Here is a 19,292-nt window from a genome sequence, read left to right on the forward strand (position 1 = left end):
TGAGTTCTACGCAAAACGGTTCATTTATCGTACTCCTTTGTTTTTTAATTTGATTAACCACGAGCTTACAGCTAATTGCTTTAGATGTGATTCAGATGAAAAGGGAAATTGGTCCCATGCTATATTGTGCTGCTCTAGACTAGAACTCTATTGCTTAGTAGATTTGGAATACTGTGACAACAAATAAAATATTGAACTAATGTGTGACCCTGCAATGTTTTTACTTGGATATTTATCTTCAATGGGACTATCAGACAAGAGTCATAAGTGGCTATATATTTCTATGCTCATAGACTGATCGTTAATGTTGCACAAGTGGAAGACTAAATTAATTATGGAAATTCACCAATGACTGTCCAAACAGTTAAAACAGAGCACATTTGTATGTGGCTCGAGTATGAGCGACACAAAAATATCTTAGGTTGCGGGGGAATAATGTTTAAAACCTATTGTAATATGATGTTTAATAAGATGGTATTTGGTTCTCTTTATATGTAGTATGTTTAAATTATACACTCTTGAATTGCCCATGAAATTGCTTACAAATGATGCACTAATTATATTGCTGTTTTACTGAATATTTTGTTTATATGTCTCTTGAAAGAATAATTTAAAAAATAATCTCTTCTTAGTTTTTTCTTGAACCAATAAAATTACTGTATCTATCAACAATTGGAAATGTCTTACAATCACTACATATATTGAGACAAGATGATAAAATGAAATGGAAGTTGAGATGGTGCGAGGATTGGAATATAAGAAATATATCAGTACAAATGCTGCAAAAAAAGAAGAATAGCAGTACGCATTTAAAAAATGAAGGCAACTGGCAATAGTTTTAACGTGAGTTTTTTTCAGTTGTGTAATTGGTTACAGAAAAAACAGCTCAAATTGCAAAAATCTTTGATATAAAACATGCTATGAAACATTTTTACTTACAATTGGTTGCAGTTGAGCGCCTGGTAGCATAAACTGCATTTGCTGTGCAAGCATGGCTGCTGCTGTCTTTTGCTGAATTAAATTGTTGCGTCCATTAATTTCTAGCTGTGTTTTTAAATGTGGTGGAGGATGAAGATATTTGCAGTTCTCTCTAGTGCATCTGCCCTATAAAGAAACCACAATAACACTATCAAATACAATATCCTACTCTAGTACAAAGAGAATAAATTGATCAATTCATGTTATGTTCAGATTGAAGAACCATGCTGCCTGTTTTTATCCAAAATTCATATTCTATATATTTCTTTAAGCTACAATGGTAACTTGAAACAACAGATTGACAGATCCAGTACAAAGCTAACACAAAGGAATGGATTCATAAAGTTTTGCTTGAGTAGATATGATGTACTCTTTGAGTACTTCAGGCTAACTATTAAATTCCAAAAGTAGGCCTAATGTACAACAAGAGTAAGTACTCCTGGCTAACTACTGAATTCAATGAGTATGCAAAAAGTACTACCCGAATAAGTCAACGTAAAATATTTTGAACTGGGCACAAGCATTTCAAGGGAACTCAATCATAAATGTATGCATTTTGATGTGTTTAAAGTGCCACACACTATATAATATACAATATAATATATATATACACACACACACACACACACATACATACACATATATGAATAAATAATATACATACACGTATATATATGTGTGTGTGACTATATACATTATATTGCTGGATAATTAGAACTCTTTTTTTTCTTTTTCATGAAACACTTCAGAAGAGTGCATATGTTTTCCAACTGCCTTCCTGGTGTGATTCTCCGCCCATTATCAGAGCTCCACATTGTCCTCTCTTGGTGTGTTCTCTCTACCACCCAGCGCTCACATTAATCTCTGTCATGCCCTTCTCTATCCCATCAAGAGCTCCATGCTCTCCTCTCTTGCCCGTGCCCTCTGGTTTGGTTCATCCCCTGGATGGTCACTGCCCTGAACCCAATTCCACATTTTGTTTTAAAAAGTGCTTTTGCACAATTTAAAAAAAACGAAAAAACTTTTGACACTACCTTTTTTTACAAATACATTTTGAATTGGTAATTTTTTTTTAAAAAACCTGCTCACCTAATTTGTAAGCATGCACGAGTGCTGATGCGTACCTGTAAAATGATGCTGTGGCTGCATCATAGTTCTTTTTTTAACCTTTTATTTCCCAATTCATCTCGGATTGGTAAATAAAAAGCAAAAAATGAAATATGCAAAAGGTGACTGGAGGCTGCTTTTTTTCCTAAAGCATGGCTAAAGATCATTGGCAAAGCCAATAGGCGTTATGGGTGAGCCCTAGTGGCTTTTCTAATTCTTGTTTTAATTTACTTCTACCTTTAGCAGTGCTTAGAATTCGGAAAAATATGATACTTCTATTTAGATTATTTTCCACATGTCCAGTTTCATGCAGATATATCGCTGTGCATAGTAGGTGGGGGCCAAGTTAAAGAGAGGCCTAAAAAATCTCATTTATTAATTGTTTTGTCACATTTGATGTGTCTGCTTGAACGTAGCCAGACATTTATCATGGTACCCGTAGCATTAACATCTCAAGCTTCATGTAGATTCATAAATCAGGGCTAAGTGAAAGGGGATTAAAAAAACCTTTGATTTGCTAATAATATTAGTGCCATTTGATGGATCTACAAAAAAAGCACCCAGAGCCAAGTACACTTGTGCAAATCCAATGCACATCTCTTTTCGGTGGGTGAGGGGCCTGTTAAATATAAAATAAAAGTATAAACGCTGAAAAATCTTGGCTAAAGAAGAGGTATTGTTAAACACCCTGGTTCAACACTCTAATGGCAAAAATATGGAAAGAAGGCAGAAATTCCCCTAAAAATCTTCAGTATGTTCTGATGATGATTTTTACTAAAAAAACACCGAAATGTTCCTGCTTTGTGGTAGCAACGCAACCACCGATGCTCCCAATGCATTTTTCTCATGACCTGACATACAATGTCACAGATGACATGGTTGAAAATGTCACGGATGATGCATTCTCTGAAGCCATCATTGGTACCATTATTATCCATGGAGAAGACAGGGTAATAACTCTGTGGCAACAATAGAAATCCTTAATAAAAAAACACAGCATTTCTAGGCATGACAATGGTAATTGGAGTAGGCTCTACAATACATCTATAATAGTTACTGTTGTTGGGGGGGCGTGGCTCGGCGCCTGCGGGAGATGGCGGCGCATCGGTGAGGCTCCGCGGCGGTGTTGGAAGACATGCCGGTTCCTGCCCTGGTCTCCGGATGACGATCGACGGGTGAAGTGTAGGAACATGCCCTGACCCTCCTCGTTGTTTTCGACTGCCTTTTGGAGGCTCCGTGACGCTGCAAACTCCATCTGTAAGTCCTGTCAGGTTGCGGCCGCCATTTTGAGTTCGTAGAGCGACGCGCATTATGAGGCTGCTGTTGTGATGCCAGCTCAGCGCTCTCAAGGCTTGTAATTCCAAGCCCTTAACGACTCTCAATATGCCTGTTTTCCTGTTTCCTCATCCTATTATGAAGCGTCAGCATTACTGGACTGCCTATTTCTTTTAAGGACGACGTTCCTTCATGGAGTGGCCTGTTTTCATATGCCCTTTTCTCAGTCATGAACTCATCATCATCCCTCTCATCTGCTTTCATTTGTAAGCACCAAATTGTTTCACTACACCGCGCCTGGAGGCCCTCTGCTGTTGACGCTCTTATGCGTTGCGGACTTTTGTGAGGTATGTGATGGGACTTTTCTTTTCATCTTTCTGTTCCTCTGACTGAGTCCACTTTGAATTACGTAGTGAGTTGGTGCCACCTCTCTACTCTACATTGACGCGTGGATGATATTTTGATCCTTTTCCGGACGGCTTCACTCACTTTTTGTGTGCGCTCAGATGAATGTTTTCATTGCGGTGCTCTGAAGCTAGCTGTACTCCTTTCTTGCGGTATCCAGACATCGTCGCACTCCTGCTGTGCTCTTTCTTGTGCTGTCTTCATTTTTGCTTCCTGTGACCTCCAATGAGTTAGCCATTCCACGGATTCGCCACATGGGCAGACTTAAATCAATGTCACGCCCCAATTTGTGAAGAATTCTAAGGTTTTCTCCGCTCTGTCGCAATTAGAAGACTCTCTTAATTCATCTGGCTCAGATACGCCAATGGAGCCATCTAAGAACCCGCAGGATACCTCTAAATCTAACACAAAAAGACTCAAGTCAAATTCTTTCACCTCCAAAACATTCGGGGCCTGTATCCATGGAATTGTTGTTAGAAGAGATAAGGTCCCTGTGTCCTTTTATGGAAGAGACTAATGTTAAGCTCCAGGTCCTTACTGATAACTGGTCGCAAATGGAAACGAGAGTAACTTTAGTTGAAAAATCTGTTCAGTCGTTCCAAGAAACATCTTCTGTGGTCTCCAACTTGAAATCTCAAGTCTCTGATCTTCAACAACAAGTGGAGCAGTTGGAAAACAGAAACAGGCGCAACAACCTTCGTATTTATGGCCTGGTTGAAGGACTTGAGGGATCTGACCCAATCACTTTCTTCAAGTCGTTCCTTCCTAAGCTCTTGCATCTGGCACAGGACAGGTCCCTCAACATTCAACGAGCTCACAGGTTGGGTCGACCACCTTCCTCAACTTCTCCATCTCAGAGACCCAGAGGGGTCATCATCTACTTTTTGAAGTACACTGACCTTTTGATGGTTTTGGCGGCGGCCAAAGCCTCTCCGAATCTTACCTGGTCTGGATCTCCCCTGTTTTTTGCGCAAGACTATGCCAAGGCTACGGCTACTCGGCGGAAGGCTTTTCTGAATCTAAGAGCGGATTTGCGGGCGATGGGGGCGCGATACGGCCTCTATCACCCGTGTTTATTTAAAGTCACCCACAATAATAAGACTACAACTTATGAGGACCCAGTGCGCCTACAAAGTTTCATTAATGCGCACAAATCCTCTGCTATGGATGCCTCCAGACCGTCATCCTCTGCTTTTGGATGAATACTGTTTTTATAATTCTTCTATGGCTATGCATGTTATGCTGTGTTTCTTTAGAATTTTTTCATTGTTATAGCTCGCCTGAATTTCTCTGCTCCTTCGAATGGCATTGTTAATGTTCCTTTTATTGTTTGAACATTATGGCTGTTCCTTGTTTTCCGTGTTCAGTCATGGTTCCATCTTGACTTTCCGGCACATTTTAATCCTTTGTTCTCCTTTTTTCGTCCTACAGGAGTTTGTCCTCGTGTTTTGATGATGTCTCCCGACCCCAGCCTCGCTGCTCCTCGATGTGCTGCCTCACCCTTGTGGTTCCTTCCTCCCTCCACCCTTTCTCGTATCCTCCCTTTGTAGGTATGTTTTTCCCCTATTTCCTTATTTACCTTCCTGGCATATCTGTTGGTTTTTCTCCTTTCCCTTCCCTTTTACCTCTTCTCATGTTTGTGCTCTTGTCCGCATATTTTCATGTTGATTTATTATTACTGATCGAAACTCTTTGCTCTTATGAGGATTGCATTCTTCTTTTTTCCTGCTACACTCGCTTCTCAACCTCTTTCCCCCTTCTGGCTCTTTACTCCAGTGTCTTTATTATTCTCTTATACTCTCTGCCTTCTGCTACTGCTTTTGCACTTGTTTTTTGTAAGAATTGCATTTCCTGTCCTCCTGACTCCATGTTTCTCTCTACTTCTTCCTTATTTCTAGCTTTCTGGGTCACTTCCGATGTTGTTGCATTTTATTCTCCCTTTCTTGATATGGCTCATACTTATGACCACTTGTTTTCTTTCTTTTTCTTCAACATGTTTCCACTAATCCTTCTTTTTTTCCTTCTGTCCTCTCTACTTTTCATGGGCTTTTCTCTCATTGGATCTGTTACTCACATGTTTTTATAAATAAGTTGCTATCATGTCGTTGAATATATTGTCATGGAATGTGAAGGGTATTAATTCCCCGATTAAGCGTCAACGGATTCTGTCACATCTTGCCAAATTGAATGTTGATATTGCATTCCTCCAAGAAACGCATTTAACTGAGGTTGAATCTGTTAAGCTTAAGCGTGGTTGGGTGGGTGAATTGTTTTTCTCACAAGGTGATGGCAAACGCAATGGTGTGGCAGTTCTTTGTCGCAAGTCTCTTCCCCTCCAGGTTATCACCCATGAGTCGGATACTTCTGGTCGTTGGGTCTATGCTAAGTTGTCACTTAGAGGTGTTCCAGTCTCTCTTCTCAATGTATATGGTCCTACCACAGGCGAACCTTCTTTTTGGGCTGATTTTTCTCCACTTTTAACTAAATTTATGGACCACAACTTTATCCTGGCGGGGGATTGTAATCAATCTCTTGATCCCTTTATCGATAGGGTGTCCAAAGCCCCTTATGTCCCCAACAAACCCCACAAGCTGTTTAGTCATGCTATTTCACAGCATAAACTAGTAGATTCCTGGCGCCTTTCCAATCCAAAGTTGAGGGAGTACACTTTTTATTCTCCCTGTCACCGTTCCCAGTCACGACTTGACTACATCTTTCTTTCCCACAACCTCGCTCAGTCACTCCTACACTCTGAGATAGGCCCGATACTGCTCTCTGACCATGCTCCCGTCCTTACAAGTGTTGATGTACTCCCTAAAAACGTTGGCCCTAGGAGATGGCGTTTCAATAATTCCCTCCTCACAGACCCCAAATTTACAGCCACCTTTACTTCCTTTTTTGATGAATTTTTCCTCCTTAACGATGACGATACCCTCCCTGACCACACTATATGGGATGCTTTTAAGGCAGCAGCATGTGACTTTATTATTAGTTACGTCGCGAACAAACGTAAGAACGCCCGAAGGTTTACTAAAAATCTCCTCTCTGACATTAAAACACTGGAACATGCGTATTTTACCTCACACTCTGCTGACAGCCTGACAGCCCTCATTGCAGCAAAAATGAAGTTTAATGAGAAGTCTACAGAAGATGCCTCCTTGTACCTGCTGAAATCTACTGCTAAATTCTATGGGGGTAGGAACAAGGCAGGAAAGCTCCTAGCTAATTATTTGAAGATTAAGCACAATAAGTTAAATATTGAATCTATTTATGACTCTGATGATAATTTAAAGCATATGGATGTTGATATTCTTGCTGAATTTTCACGTTTCTATGAAACCCTGTATACCTCTGAAACCCAGTCTACCCCCAGCTCCCTTCCTCGTTTCTTCTCCACCATTCATACACCAGCTGACTTCCCTCCAGATCTTTCCTCCTTAGAATCGGAAGTCACACAACAGGAACTACTTACTGCATTGCAACATCTCAAACCCAACAAAGCCCCCGGTCCTGATGGCTTTACTGTCGAATTCTACCTTCACTTTTCTAAACTGCTGATCCCACGACTTCACTCTCTACTTCATACTTTTATTTCTTGCGGTGCCTCCTCAGGGACTTTCTCCGATGCCCATATCTGCCTCATACCTAAACCCGGAAAGGACGCACAATACTGCAAAAATTACAGGCCCATATCTCTAGTCAATATTGATTACAAGCTCTTCGCTAAAACATTAGCGATTCGACTGGACCACCTTCTCCCCGACCTACTAGGCGAGGAGCAATCTGGGTTTGTTAAGGGCCGATATATTACGGACAACACTAGACTCTTATTTAATATCCTGTCAAAGTCCTCCCGCTACCAGCACTCACTTGCAGCGATTGCCCTTGACGCCGAAAAGGCTTTTGATCGTGTTGAATGGCGCTATCTCTTCCACACTCTCACTTGGTTTGGTTTTGGTCCTAGATTTATCTCTTTAGTCTCCCTGTTATATTCCCATCCTAGAGCGGCAGTTTTTGCTAATGGTCAAATTTCCTCCTATTTTGACCTAGGTAGAGGCGTTCGCCAGGGCTGCCCCTTATCCCCTTTTCTTTTCAACCTTGCTTTGGAGCCCTTCCTTTCCAGGTTGCGTCAAAACCCTGCCATCCATGGTTTCCAGATTGCGGACTCGCATGTTAAACTCGCTGCTTATGCAGATGATATATTACTCTTTCTTTCTAAACCTGCAGAATCCATCCCTGCTTTCATGACTGAAGTAAACAATTTTTCCTCTATCTCTGGATATAAACTTAATCGTGATAAATGTGAGATCCTTCCCCTAACCAAATTTACTTTCAAGCAAGAATTTATTGAATCTCGGTTTACTTGGAGTCCGTCCCACATTAAATATCTAGGTCTATATATTACCCCCTCAATCCCAGACACTATTTCTTTGTGTATGTCCAAATGCTCACAGAAGATTGCAGATCTCACGACAAGGTGGCATCCTTTGTACCTCTCCTGGTGGGGACGTCTTGACACTATTAAAATGATGATATCTCCTATTGTTCTATACACACTCTCCAATATTCCAGTCCCCATTCCAGTGAAATTCTTTACCAAGATTAACTCAACGTTATCCTCGTTTTTATGGAACTCCAAAAAATCCAGAATGTCTCGGGCTAGGCTCATACGTCCGGCTTCTGAAGGTGGTGTCAACTTTCCTGACTTCCCTGCATACCAGAAGGCCTTTTTATTACGTCAAGCTTCCCTCTGGTTACAAGATTCCACTTCCCCCTGCCCTTTATGGCTTAAGGTTGAGCGTACTTTACTCTCCCCATTCTCTTTTGCAGAATATCTTGCTTTTTCCCGTAAGCCCTCGTTGATTCCCACTCCTATTCACAAGTATACTCTTAAGCTCTTACTGTCAGCTGCTCCTGGCCCTCCTATGACCGTGGCTGATTTCATTTCTTCCACTATCTGGCATAATAAATATCTCCTAATTGGTAATAAGCCCTTTTACTGGAAATCATGGAGAACCCGTGGTTTGATTTGGATTTCGCAGCTCTTTTCCGGTTCCACCTTTGTTTCTTTTCCTGACCTTTGTTCCTCCTTTGGCTTACCCCAATCCTTTTTCTCCAAGTATCTTCTCCTCAAGGCTGCTGTTCTGGAGATTTATCTACGACTTTCGGCTTCTCCTCCTTCCCCTATTTCTATCACACCTATTGTTCGACTTCATTCTCTCCTTCGCACTGCCCTCAAAGCATCTCTTCTTTATAAATACCTTCACGCACCCGAGTCACTTAGACCTAAATCCAAGGTTGAACTTCATTGGGAAAGTGACCTCGGGATAGACTGGCCGATATCATTATGGGACAAAATTTGGACAAAATTGCGCAAAACTTCCAGAGCGGCTTCGTTGACACAATCCCTATTTTTTATTTACAACAGGCTACTTCATACTCCTTCTACACTACATAAGCGATTTCCTACTACCCCAGACAAGTGTTGGTCATGGATGCGCCCAATGCTACCCTACCACACATGCTATTTCTTTGCAAACATGTACATGATTTTTGGTTACAGGTGTGGGCCCAAATCAATGTTATTTTTCATACTTGCATTCCCTTTTCTCTCACTCACCTTTTCCTGGGCAGTTTGTCCACTAGCTGGAATAACGTAGATATGTCTGCTCGCATTGTTGATTTGCTATTGGCTGTTGCTTTTCAGCAGATTACTGTCAATTGGAAAAATGCATCCAACATTTCTTTCAAAGCGTGGTGGTATAATGTCTGTTATAACCATAGACTTGATAATGCATTTGTCTTTCCTGTTCAATTGGCAGCTAAACGTGCAGACTTGTGGCTCCCCATTACGTTATACTTAGATAATTGTGCTGCTCGCTCTTCCCTTCCATCGCCTGCTCAACAAGAAGTTCCCAAGCCCCCATGATACCCTTTTCACGTTCTGCATATTTCACCCTGCTGTTTTATTTTTATGCTCTTTGTAATTTATTGTTTAGTCAGGATTGATACAATTTTTTTATTTCTTTTCAATGCCCATGTTCATTGCTTTTGTGTGCAATTTCTCTTATACGTTTCATTTGCAATCCCCTTCCCCTCCCCTTTTCCTACCCCTTTTATCTCTCCCTCTCTTCCCCAATTGATATTTTGTATTGCATTTTCCTGTTCATTGTTTAATAAAACTCTTTTGAACTAAAAATAGTTACTGTTGTACTGGATGGCCTATGGATGCAAAATCTGCCTTTCAACCTGCAGACGAAGGGAAAACTGACCTATTCTGGTCTTTGTGAATGAGGCCTGAGTACAAATGGTGATTGGCGCAGACCCTGCGACCAAACCAGTTGACTTTGGAGTCAGAACAGAGCCTAGCTATCATGCAGGCCTCACTGTTCATGGTCGTAGGTCGAAGACCATTCACATAAGCTCTTTGGAACTAGTAATGCTATTGAATATGCTACTTACCAGTATGCATCTGTTCTTGGCATGTAGGGCTGCTGACATTCATATCTGTGCATAGATCGCCGCCTAGTGTTGGGTCCGGATGTTTGCACGTTGTTGTCCTGGAAGAGTCTTCGAAGTATCCTTGGATAGGTGACTCCTCCCATGGACTACAGTGCGCATGGGCATCCTCTCCATCCTCAGATTGTTTTTCGCCATTGTGGCAGTGATGGAGTAGATACAGAAAGTGATGACCATGCTTGCAATAATTCTGAGAGCTGCAGCTGCGACAGGCGCCGGGGAGGAGGGAGGGCGATATGAATGTCAGCAGCCCTACATGCCAAGAACAGATGCATACTGGTAAGTAGCATATTCAGTTCGAGGCATGTGGGCTGCTGAATTCATATCTGTGCATAGAATACATAGCAGTGCCCTCTATTGGCGGCGGCTACCCGTGCCAGCTGCAGCGGTCTGAAAAAGTGTTTTGAGAACAGCCTGTCCTACAGCTGCCTGCTGTTTTGACTGCACATCTACGCAATAGTGTTTTGTAAATGTGTGTGTAGTGGACCATGTGGCTGCTCTGCATATATCATGCAGGGGAATATTTCCTAGGAAGGCCATGGAAGCCCCCAACTTGCGTGTTGAGTGGGCTCGTGGTGGAATAGTTAATGTGCGTTTTGCCTTTTGATAACAGATTTGAATACACTTAACTATCCATCTGGCTATCCCTGCTTTGGAGATGGCGTTACCTTTGTGGTGTGGGGCAAAGGCAACGAATAGTTGTTTTGTCTTCCTGAAGGGTTTAGTCCTGTCGATGTAGTACATGAGGGCCCTCCGTACATCTAGTGTATGTAATGCCCGCTCTGCAACAGTTTGTGGGTTTTGGAAGAAAACGGGCAGTTCAATAGTCTGGTTCATGTGGAACTGCGATATTACTTTGGGCATGAATTTGGGGTTGGTACGTAGTACGACCCTGTTGGCGTGAACCTGAATAAATGGCTCTTGAACGGTTAGTGCCTGGAGTTCACTAACTCTTCTTAGGGAAGTGATCGCTACCAGGAAGGCTACTTTCCAGGTAAGGAATTGAATCTCGCATGAGTGTAGAGGTTCAAAGGGTGGACCCATCAGGCGTGTGAGGACCAAGTTGAGGTTCCACATTGGAGCCGGTGGGTGACTAGGTGGAATGACTCGTTTGAGTCCTTCCAAGAATGCTTTGATGGCAGGCACTCTGAATAGAGAGAGGTGCTGCCTGGTTTGCAGATAGGCTGATATTGCGGTCAAATGGACACGTATAGAGGTGTACGCCAGATTGCATCGGTATAGGTGTAAGAGGTAACATATGATGTCGTGGATGGATGCGTCCAGCGGGTTAATGTCATTATTACCGCAATAAATGACGAACCTTTTCCATTTGGCTGCATAGCAAGCTCTTGTAGTAGGTCTCCTGGCCTCCTTGATGATGTCCATGCAGTCAGGTGGCAGATTGAGATAGCCAAACTCTAGGACTTCAGGAGCCAGATCGCCAGGTTCAGCTGTTGCGGATCTGGGTGCTGAACCTCTCCATGGTTCTGCGTCAAATGCGCGGGTTTGATCCGCAGCCTTTGATGCGGTACCACGGAAAGTTCGAGGAAGGTGGTGTACCACGGCTGGCGTGCCCACGTGGGAGCAACTAGGACGAGTGTCAGGGAGTGTTGTCGGAGTTTGCGAGCCACCAGCGGTATCAACGGTGCTGGGGGAAAAGCGTACGCAAATCTGCCGGACCAGTTCATCCATATCGCATTGCCCTGCGACTGCGGATGTGGGAATCTGGCGGCGAAGCTTTGGCATTTTGCGTTTTCGCTTGTCGCGAATAGGTCTATCTCTGGGTGACCCCACTGCTGGAAGTACGGTTGGAGTACTGATGGGTGTAACTCCCACTCGTGCATCTGGTGGCTGTGTCTGCTGAGCAGATCCGCCATCTGGTTGTCCTTGCCGGGGAGGTGTTCTGCCATGAGGAACATGTTCCTCTGAATGGCCCACTTCCACATGCTCTGAGCCAGATGAGACAACTGTGGAGAGTGTGTCCCTCCCTGTTTCTGTATGTAGTACATTGCGGTCATGTTGTCCGTCCGGATCAACACGACCTTGTTGCACAGATGTACTTTGAAAGCCTTCATGGCCAGGAAGATTGCCATCAGTTCCAGAAGGTTGATGTGCATCTTCTTCTGTTGTGTCGTCCATAGTCCCTGCACTGTGTAGTGTAGTACATGAGCTCCCCATCCCTGGAGAGACGCGTCCGCTGTCAGTACTATTTGTGGAACAGGCTCTTGGAACGGTCGCCCCTTGCAAAGGTTTTGTGGATTCCACCAATGCAGAGAGTTGTATGCCCGACCGCTCACCAACACTAGGTCTTTCAACTGTCCTTGAGCCTGATTCCACTGACGTGCTAGGCACTCCTGAAGTGGGCGCATATGTAATCTCGCGTGCGGGACTATGAAGATGCAGGAGGCCATCATGCCTATCAACTGCATAAACACTCGCGCTGGAAGCGAGTGATTGTGTTTGAACTTGGAGATCAGCAGTTGTATGCTGTTGATCCTCACTAAACTTGGCTGAGCTGAGGCCGCCAGAGTGTCTATAGTCGCGCCCAGGTACTGTTGTACGTGTGCGGGCTGGAGATGGGACTTTGGGTAATTTAGTGAGAATCCCAGACTGTGAAGAAGGTGAATGGTGCGGGACATATGGCTTGCACATTGCTGGGCCGACTTCGCTTGAACGAGCCAGTCGTCTAGGTAGGGGTAGACGTGTATATGCTGCCTCCGTAAGTGTGCTGCCACCGTAGCTAGGCACTTCGTGAAAACCCTGGGCGCTGTTGTCACGCCGAAGGGAAGGACTTTGAACTGATAGTGCTGCCCCTGAACAGTAAACCTGAGGTATTTTTTGTGTGAGGGGTGGATGGGTATGTGGAAGTACGCATCCTTGAGGTCCAGTGATGCTAGGAAGTCTCCCTGCTTGAGAAGCGGAAGGACTTGCTGTAGAGTGAGCATGTGAAAGTGCTCTGAAAGAATGTACTGGTTCAGGGGTCTCAGGTCTAATATAGGCCTGAGCGACCCGTCCTTTTTTGGAATTAAGAAGTAGAGGGAGTAAACCCCCGTGCCCTGCTCGTGGATGGGTACGAGCTCGATAGCGCCTTTTAGAAGCATACTTTCTACCTCTTGCTGTAAGAGCGTTAAGTGCTCTGAGGACATAGGACGGTTTCTTGGTGGTATTGTGGGTGGAGTGGAAGTTAACTCCAGACAGTAACCGTGTTTTATAATATCTTTGACCCACCTGTCCGTGGTGATGGAGTTCCACGTGGACAGGAACCGTTGTAGCCTTCCCCCGACAGGTGTTATGTGGTCGGGAGGAAGGGAGAGGGCGTCACTGCTTGTTCTTGGGGGAGGACCTGGTGTTGCCGTAGCCACGTCCTCTGCCCTTGGTACTGGAGCCACGATAGCCACCTCGGGTGTTCTTATCGTAGGTGGTCTGCGTATTACCCTTGTTATATGTTTGTTGTGACCCCTGTCCTCTACCTGCCCCCTTGTTTCCGGGGCGACGAAAGGAGCCGCTCCGAAAGGACTGAGTTTGTAGGGCGCCCATGGACTTTGCAGTGTCCGTGTCCTTTTTTATCTTCTCGAGGGTGGTGTCAACCTCAGGTCCGAACAAAAAGTCGGGGTTGACGGGCTGATTAAGTATATTGTTTTGTACCTCAGGCTTGAATCCTGAGATACGTAGCCAGGCGTGACGTCGTAGGATGACGCTAGTGTTGATGGCCCTGGCAGCCGTGTCTGCAGCATCTAGTGCACATTTAATGGCAGCATTTGTGAGTAGCTGTCCCTCTCTGATAAGGATTTCTGCACCTTCTTTGTAGGGGTCAGGGAGGTGCTGAAGAAGTTGCTCCAGTGTGTCATAGTGCGCTCTATCGTAGCGAGCGAGGAGCGCTTGAGTGTTAGCTATGCGCCATATGTTTGCAGCTTGTGCGGCAACTCGCTTGCCGGAGGTCTCTAGCACCTTGGACTCTTTGTCCGGGGGAGGAGCGTCACCCGTTGTCTGCGAGTGTGCCCTCTTGCGGGCATTCGCCACAACGATGGAGTCGAGTGGTAATTGGCCTCTGATGTAAGTAGGATCCCCAGGTGCTGATCTGTATTTTTTATCGATCCTGGGGTTTATCACTCGTGCCCTGGTGGGTTCCTTGAAAATGTCAGTGGCTGGCTTGAGGACCCCCTTCAACATTGGCAGAGTCTTTACATGTCTTTCTGAGGATGCAAAGGTGTCCATTAGAAAGTCATCTTCGATGATATCAGAGTGAAGCTGTACATCATGGTTGTTTGCCGCACGTTCAATCAGAGCGTTGAACGCCGCAGTATCCTCTGTGGGTGATGTTTTTGGCCCATATAGTTGTGTGTCCTGTGCATCAAGAGGTGCACTGGGGTCTGCAGGGTCGCCCCAAGTTTGGTCAGGGTCCTGCTGGTCATCAGGGTCCGTGTCCACATGGTAGGGGACTTGTTCATCCAAGTAGTCCCCCAATGCATCCGTGTCGGAGCGTGTGGGGGAGGCCCGGTGTGGATCCTGGTAGGGTGAATAGAAGGGTTCATACAGGAGAGGTTCTGAGTCCACAGGCAGCTTCCTCTTTAGCGGGATCCTGAAAGGCTCCAATGGCGGTTCCGAAGTTATCCTTCGGCCGTGGAGAACCATCCTGCCAGTGTCGGCGTCGATGACGTGTGACGGAGACGGCTCGACAGGTGTAACCGCAGTTTTGGTGACCTGTGTCCTGAGTTGAAACGCCTTCGGGATTGTGGGTGGAGGCAAGCCGAAGGTAATGCTGGTCGGCACCGACGAAACCGCCGGAGCCGAACCGGAACCCGACGGGTCCTGGAGGGCGTCCTTGGATCTGCAGCCTGGCATCGCGCCAGGCCGTACTCGGGGCGCCTTAGAGGTCGTGGCCCCCGCCAGGGTCGTCGAGGCGGCTGCAGATATCTTCTGCGCCCGTGGCGCATCGAGTCGAGGTGCGGAGATCACCGTCGACGTCTTCGACACGTGAGGTTTTGGTGTCGTCGAGGGAGTGCTGCGAGGCGTAGCAGGCGGGACGGCCCTCGGTGTCGGTGGCGTCGACGCCGGTAACCGGGCAGGTTTGTCGGCGCCGATGACCTTCTTCCGTTTGTCGACTCCCATGTCGCCCGTCTCGAGTTCGGCACCGAAGTCTCTCTTGGTGCGGTCGGTGCCGACCCGGTGCGCTGGCGTCGAAGGTGTTGAAGGCCTCGATCCGACTAGCGCCACTTTCAGTTTCGGTTTCGTAGGAACCTGAGCAGCTTTCGGTTTCGGTTTCGTGGAAGGGAAACCAGCTGGCTTAAGCGGTAATGGCTGCCGCTGAACGTCCGAGGCCGGGCCCGAGGGCGGGGCCGAAGGACTGCGTGATAGGTCTCGGGTAAGGCCCGAAGGCGATCCCTCGACCGGAGCCATAGTCTGTGGCGCTGGTGAAATTTCGGTCTGAACAGGTAGGCCTTGTTCATCATCGGAGCTACTCTCTTCGGCTCCTAAGGCCTCCTCGTCGTCTCCTACCTCGGTGTCGTCTTCACCTCTGTGGAAGAGTGACTCGTCGGCCTCGTCCGATCCGGGTTCGTGTTCGTGTTCGGAAACGGGACTGGAGGGTAAGACTTCTACTTCTTCGACGTCGTCAGCCTCGTCGAAGATGTCAGCTGGGGCCGGTGCCGCGTGCTGCGCTTCGAGCCTCGCCGCTCGACGATTCCGCAGAGTCTTCTTTGAACGGAACCGGGCACAGGCCATACATGTCGATTCGTCGTGGTCCGGCGAAAGGCATTTGTTGCACACCGGATGGACGTCGATGTGTGGGTACTTCGCATTGCATACCGGACACCTTTTGAATGGCGTCCTGGATTCCATCGTCGAAGTAGAGTCGATGGACAGGCAAATGCGAACAAAGTCGGTGCTGAAAGTTAGTAAACTAACAAAAAGTATCGAAACCCGATCGATAAACAGTACCGACGCGAACTAAAGGCCTTGTGGCCTCGACAAAAGTTTTTCCTAACTTGAGCTAAGATAGCACATCCGAACCCAATGGCGGAAAAAAACAATCTGAGGATGGAGAGGATGCCCATGCGCACTGTAGTCCATGGGAGGAGTCACCTATCCAAGGATACTTCGAAGACTCTTCCAGGACAACAACGTGCAAACATCCGGACCCAACACTAGGCGGCGATCTATGCACAGATATGAATTCAGCAGCCCACATGCCTCGAACTTCTTATTATTTGGTTGGTATTAATAATTACTGTACTTGTGTTTCAAGGCCATTTCAAGAGATGACCAAAACATTATGTTTACTTTCTTCAAACAACTTTTATAGCTTTTGAAACTAAATTAGCTTACATCGTCCATATTGACTTCAGTACAGTTAGTAACTATGCAGTTTGTTTGTACTGTAACAAAACAAAGGTCACACTAAAATATTGATATTGTCCATTGCCACTGAACAATTTTGGGTGGAGCTGCCCCTTGGACATTACATTTTAATGGCTTGCATTTAAGTATGAAAAGAGAGAATTGATGAAACAGGTAGTCTAGTCTCAAAATTCGGTGATGGATGGGGATCTCTGTTATCAATCCATATTGTGACTACAATTGTTGCAAGATGGCATACCAGATCACGTATAAAGACAGAGTGAAAATGATTCACTATCTACAAATCGGTTCTTGTAAACAAGGGACTAAAAACTGTCAATGATTTCAGTTTGCGGCTATGCTTAAGCTGGACGTATTAGGCCACATTCACTAAAATTCCTGACTTACATGGGAAAAAAGTTGGATTTGCTTTTGCAAAATGAAAATAGTAACACACGATCAAGATTCACACACTGTTGTGTTTGTGACTGTGACCGCAATCTTTCATGAACACCTACTTAGTGAAAGTTTATGGATAAGTAAGTCTCACAGAGAGTGGCCACAAAAAGGGAAGGAACTGATGTCACAGCTGAGAGGGAAGAAACACAAATGTGTGACCACTCACAAAGTGAGAACTTCGTGCTTATTAGCAAACATTGTCCATCGCATACACCACCCTGGAAGCACAAGACAAGCTACTACTGTAAAAGGTAAATATTACAGAATAGGAGTGAATAAAGAAGACCATGTATTTCATTTAAAAGTAGGCGGAAAGGATTTTAATCAGGAAACAAATAATTTTTTTCAAGTAGAAAAAAATGAAAAGAAAGTTAAATGATCAACGGGATATTTCATCAGGACTTACTCAGGCAGATTGGCTGCTTACTCGTCAGTCTGCATGAGCATCTGATGTAGTTGCTATGCTCAATAAAATCCATAACTTTCCAAAATGTCCCTGTTTTACCTTTCAATAATATCATAAAAGTTTGAAATCTGCATCAAAAGTAGATAAAGATCTATTACGTTTAAAGATGCATTTCCCCAGACAATCTAAAAGGGTGACAGACTAGAAGGTGTATTATTATGAAAAGATGTACCTGATTTTACTAACTTCCAGGAGTCATGAAATAAGGTTTCAAAAATATGTTGAAGACTGGTTTATGCTGTGATGTTTGTCATGCTGAGCTGAAATAGATTTAGGGATTTACCGTAAGGAGGCATGACAGGAGGTATGGCTTGCCCCTTATATCTCAGCAGGCACGATGAACAATAATATAAACCTGTTCAGGTCCAAGTCCATTTTACAGAAGGAAAGGTTTGTGGGTGTTGGCATTGTCTGGTGTAAGGCTTCACAAAGTATGGAAAATGCATTATGCAGCAGCACCCAGATGGTGAAATAGATTTCCCAGCAGTTCTTGAACTCTCAAGTTGTTTGGAGTTAGAAACAGCAATTTTAGGTAATACAGTATATCTTTCCTTGTGTTTGAAGACCTCCTTGCTATGCAATTGTGATACAATGTTAATGCAGCCAGGACCTTTTTTTTAATGGATTTAGTATTTGCTTTTGCAAAAAACATTTCCTTCCTTTGAAGTTTGTCAAAGCTATTTGGGAATACAGAGATGAATTCTGAAAATCAAGGCATGTTGAGACTACACACTTTGAACTATTTTTTAATATTTAACTTTGAGCATGGCTAACAACGGTGTAGCTTGTTAAAGGCCTGAGCCGAAGGCGAGGGACTTTAACAAGGTAGCGGGACTTTAATAGCTGCTACGAAGGCTTAAGAACGTTCTGCTACTTGAGGGCAGAATGTTCTAACAAATTAAACAAAGGCTTCAGGGAGCGCGAGGGGATTGTGAACAAAGAAACATTGGAATGTTGGAGTTCCGGGCTTATACCAGCCATTACAAGCCCGAAGCACTCCATTGTTTTCAATGGAGCTTCCAACGTTCCAATGTTCTAATTATGTTTCAATTATTATACATTATTACTATGAGTTCTTAGTAAGTGATATACAAATCACTAATCATACAAACCACAGATCATTAATGCCTGTTAAATACTTTTTGAATGGCATAAAGAGTCAAGTTGTACCTGAACTTATCTTCAGCAGAGTGTGCATAGTAATGAAACTTGAAGTAGTTAGCTTGCTAACCAGGGAGAAGTTTTCAAGAACATATAAGATATTCCACTTGTATTTTTTAGTTTCATGAATAGCCAGTTTCATATCAAGTACACAGAGTATTGGTTACACAGAAATACTGCTAGGATATATCTTTTCACTAATACGGAAAGATGCAAGACTTACATGGCAGGCTACTCAGATATCTTTAATTTCCTTTAGATAACTTTAACCTGCTGACATCAATGTCCAGCAAAAGTGACAAGTCAGAGTGGTGGGGTCTGGTGTCTCTATTTTCTCTCTCATTTCACTTCCATTTCCCCGTTTCTACTTCTGGTTCTAATATTCCTGTTGTATGTGATCACTGATGGAGGTGGTGAGGAAGGGAGGAGTGCATCGCTCTTGATGGATCCCAAGTATAAGGTTAGTGCTTTCTGGCTACCTAAAACTGCCTGATTAACTGTCTTAAAAGAGAAAAGACATTTTGGTCCAGTCACCAATTACCAAATAATTATGGTTTACTCGATTTCTCTGTTTTGTTTACTCATT

General features: G+C 44.4%; 1 protein-coding gene across 7 annotated transcripts in view; it reads right to left on the reverse strand.

The window, feature by feature from the left end:
* Positions 1-19,292, reverse strand: part of LOC146829259 (muscleblind-like protein 3) — a 504,035-nt gene that overhangs the window by 142,714 nt on the left and 342,029 nt on the right. For all 7 annotated transcript variants that reach the window (XR_014962213.1, XR_014962212.1, XR_014962214.1 and 4 more), the window contains exon 3: positions 940-1,104. Coding sequence is in view for 4 of the 7 variants with exons in the window: in XM_085607894.1 (XP_085464020.1) it covers positions 940-1,104 (165 nt within the window). In the remaining 3 variants the exon portion in view is untranslated. The remainder of the gene's footprint in view (positions 1-939; positions 1,105-19,292) is intronic.

Source organism: Triturus cristatus, chromosome 5_2 (assembly GCF_964204655.1).
Source record: "Triturus cristatus chromosome 5_2, aTriCri1.1, whole genome shotgun sequence".
In the NCBI taxonomy this organism is placed as follows: Eukaryota; Metazoa; Chordata; class Amphibia; order Caudata; family Salamandridae; genus Triturus; species Triturus cristatus.